Source organism: Rutidosis leptorrhynchoides, chromosome 11 (assembly GCF_046630445.1).
Source record: "Rutidosis leptorrhynchoides isolate AG116_Rl617_1_P2 chromosome 11, CSIRO_AGI_Rlap_v1, whole genome shotgun sequence".
Taxonomy (NCBI): Eukaryota; Viridiplantae; Streptophyta; class Magnoliopsida; order Asterales; family Asteraceae; genus Rutidosis; species Rutidosis leptorrhynchoides.
In genome coordinates this window covers 172,575,872-172,579,013 of record NC_092343.1, presented here as the reverse complement: position 1 = coordinate 172,579,013, position 3,142 = coordinate 172,575,872, and the positions used below count along the sequence as shown (strand labels likewise).

The 3,142-nt window shown below is 35.2% G+C and overlaps 1 protein-coding gene across 1 annotated transcript; it reads right to left on the bottom strand.

Annotated features, from left to right (window-relative positions):
- Positions 1-1,094: 1,094 nt before the first annotated feature.
- Positions 1,095-2,935, bottom strand: LOC139876721 (uncharacterized). The gene is made up of 2 exons (XM_071864096.1): positions 2,775-2,935; positions 1,095-2,463 (listed from the first exon to the last, which is right to left on the bottom strand). The coding sequence occupies exon 2, from the start codon at positions 2,456-2,458 to the stop codon at positions 1,157-1,159; it is 1,302 nt and encodes a 433-aa protein (XP_071720197.1). The 5' UTR covers positions 2,459-2,463; positions 2,775-2,935; the 3' UTR covers positions 1,095-1,156.
- Positions 2,936-3,142: the final 207 nt, after the last annotated feature.

The window sequence follows — 3,142 nt, the reverse complement described above, 5'->3', positions numbered from 1 at the left end:
CTTGTGTGCAGGTATTAGCTTTATATGGACATATTAGCTTTATATGTTGGATATGTTATGGGTATTGTTCTCTAAAATGAATAAAGGATTATAGTGGATATGTAATATTGACATGAGAAATAGTAACATATGTGTTATCATGCGAGTGAAGTTATAACAACAATAGAAATTGTTATGTATATGTTCATGTTTATCTGTGTGTCATGATACAATCAGTAAATAAAACAGAAACAGTTAACAATGTCTGAACATTTAAAAACAATTGTTGCTTGTATACGTATACAACAAATAGGGGAACTCACCAATGGATCTTATGATTCAGTGTACACAAACAGAAAATGATGGGATATGTAGCAATACGTAAACAGATATAATAAACCTACATCTATAAGCAGAATGTATGAAACAAACGCAATAAGGATTATGGCATCCAATTAGACCATAGATAACGCAGGCGTTTGTCGCCCTAATCCGCCCACAAACGCCCCACAAACGCCCGGAATGGAGCGATTGTGGGCGTTTGTGTTGGGGCGTTTGTCAAGAAAGCACGGGCATTTTCATGTGCGTTTGTGATTTTTTTTTTTTTTTTTTTTAATTCCTTCCCACCTTTTTCACCACTTTTTAACCCAACCTCCAATTATATTTTAACACATCACCCACAAACGCCCTTACAAAAGACCCCCATTACAACTCCCCCCCAAAATGTCATGGCCCAGTCACAGTTTTTCCCCAAAAAGTGCACATCACCCACTCCACGTCACAATCACCAATATCTGTGGTCTTACAAAATATGAACACAAATTAGTTATTAGATAAAACAGTTACATGTTATTGTTGATTGCTAACAAATAGGTTATGCAAGGGTCACAAAACCTGATCAAACATCGGTTAGTCTCCATTTGAAAGATACTGGTACCTATGTTTGTATATATTCCATCCATGTCAATTCTAATATCCAGAACCCGAATATATGTGGAACCACAACTTGGTTTAGCAAGCATAATCATTGTCAACACCAACCCATTTTATTTGTTAAGAGGGTAAAGCAGAATAACACATTACGTAATAACATAATATGCAGAATAACACAAATTGCTTTTGTAAAAGACATAACATTAACATAGAGACCATTATTAAAAAAGCATACAACAACCTATTAACCTAGCTTCTTTCCATTCATTCTACTTGGAAGAATTAATCGTGGCTGAATGTTAATTGCCATACGGATACCAGTCTTAGGAGGAGTAAGATCTACTGCTCGTGAATGTAGATGAAGATACCTGCCATTTTCATGGAAACCGATTCTAGATGTGTCAACATGATCGTCTTCAAAAAAACGTACCGATCCATCTCTCATCATCTTATCTCTACAAATAACGTGAACTGAGTTACTTGAGGATAACGATATCCTGCAGTTGCAGTCAGACACATTTTTATTATCATCATTCACGTCAACTAGGTATGGTATCCATTTCTGATGCTCATCATCATCATCATCATCATCATCATCTTTCACTGATGATACCTTGAGCACATAGTATTGTATTTCAGAATCAACGTAGTAGAAGGTTTGAGTCTTGTGATCGAATATTGCTCCACTAATGGTGCAAAAACTCGCCCATAAATTATTACAAGGTGTACACACCTTATGCTGAGTCCACACCCTTTGCCCTTTACAAATCACGTTTACTTCAATTAACTCGTGTTCTGGGACTCGTTTAAAAATGGAGATGACACAATGAGGAGATGTAGGCACATCGGAAAAAGCTGCCACATGGCCATAGATATTATCATTATTTGGTAGATCGGGGAGTGTAATTTTGGCGAGAGTAAAGGGGGAAAGAAAAAAGAGCAAATCATCTTTGAATACAAGCAGCCACCCGTGATCTGATCCTAGGCAATATGAACCTTCCAGATCCGGAATGTTTCTACTGTATGTTTTGTCTTGGCGTTTGTCATAGAAAATGTATTCCCCAGAACAACTCCTCCTCCTCCTCCTCCTCCTAATCTTGGTTTTGTTATAGAAATTGTTGTTGCTGCTGCTGCTGCTTCTTATTTCTCTTCTGAAACCATTAGTTGTTTCGTGATACAGTAACCAGTTGTCGGTTTGTGAAACGCAAATCATGTTTGCTGCTACAGAGTGAAAATCTTTGCAGGTACTACGGAAACTTAAGAGGTCCATTACGGACAGTCGACCAGCAATGGAAGATAGGATATCCATGGGAAGATCAGCATATGATGATCTCTGCTCACTGATCATGTTTTCACCCTTGATCACTACATCATGTGTTACCCAACACTTGGAACATTGGTTGTCTTGAGTCATATGATCAGAATTATTGGAAAAGAAGAGCGAGGTTGTTGCTGTTGTTGTTGTTTGTTTTACGTGATTTGCATTCTTCAATTGCCGTATTCCATGCGAGACTTCATCTTTTTCCCGTGCAATCTTATTCCCCATGGTACCTAGCTACCAATAACTACTCACTGATCCACACATATAAGTTAATAATAATAATTTCAATTTCAATTTCAATTTAAATAATAATTATAAATTATAATTATAATTCAATAGCAACTGTATCTAATCTCGACGACAAATACAGGATATCGTGGATGAATAATAATTACTAGTAGTTGTTTTTAAATAAATAAATAAACAGAGTATCAATATCAAATAAACGATATACCTACAAGTTGTAACGAAATCAAAATCCATTATAGATACAACATCTCATACTTAATTTTAGGGTTTAATTTTTAGTTAAAAAACTAACCTGCGTCTCCATTGAGCCCCAGAAAATTAATAAGACAACGAAGAGGATGATGATGATTATGATGATAATGATGATGATGATAATGATAAACAATTATCAACGACAAAGGTAGGGACGAATGTTTGCAATTGTTTGGATACGAGATTGTGACGGTGGAAGTATAAATTAATGTAAAGGGATGTTTTAGGGTTGAAAAGATGCGGATCTTAATAGGTAAGTTGTACATCAATACGGAGTACTCTCTAATCCACATGTTTTTTTACAACCTTTTTTTTTTTTTTTTTTTTCTTTTTTCTTTTTTTTTTAAAAAAAAGGCAACCATATATATGTATATGTATAAATAATTAAATACTGTAGAAAATTATTAC

What these genes read in the sequence shown, in the direction of transcription:
- LOC139876721 (XM_071864096.1), bottom strand. Translation starts at nt 2,458, where the DNA reads ATGGGGAATAAGATTGCACGGGAAAAAGATGAAGTCTCGCATGGAATA.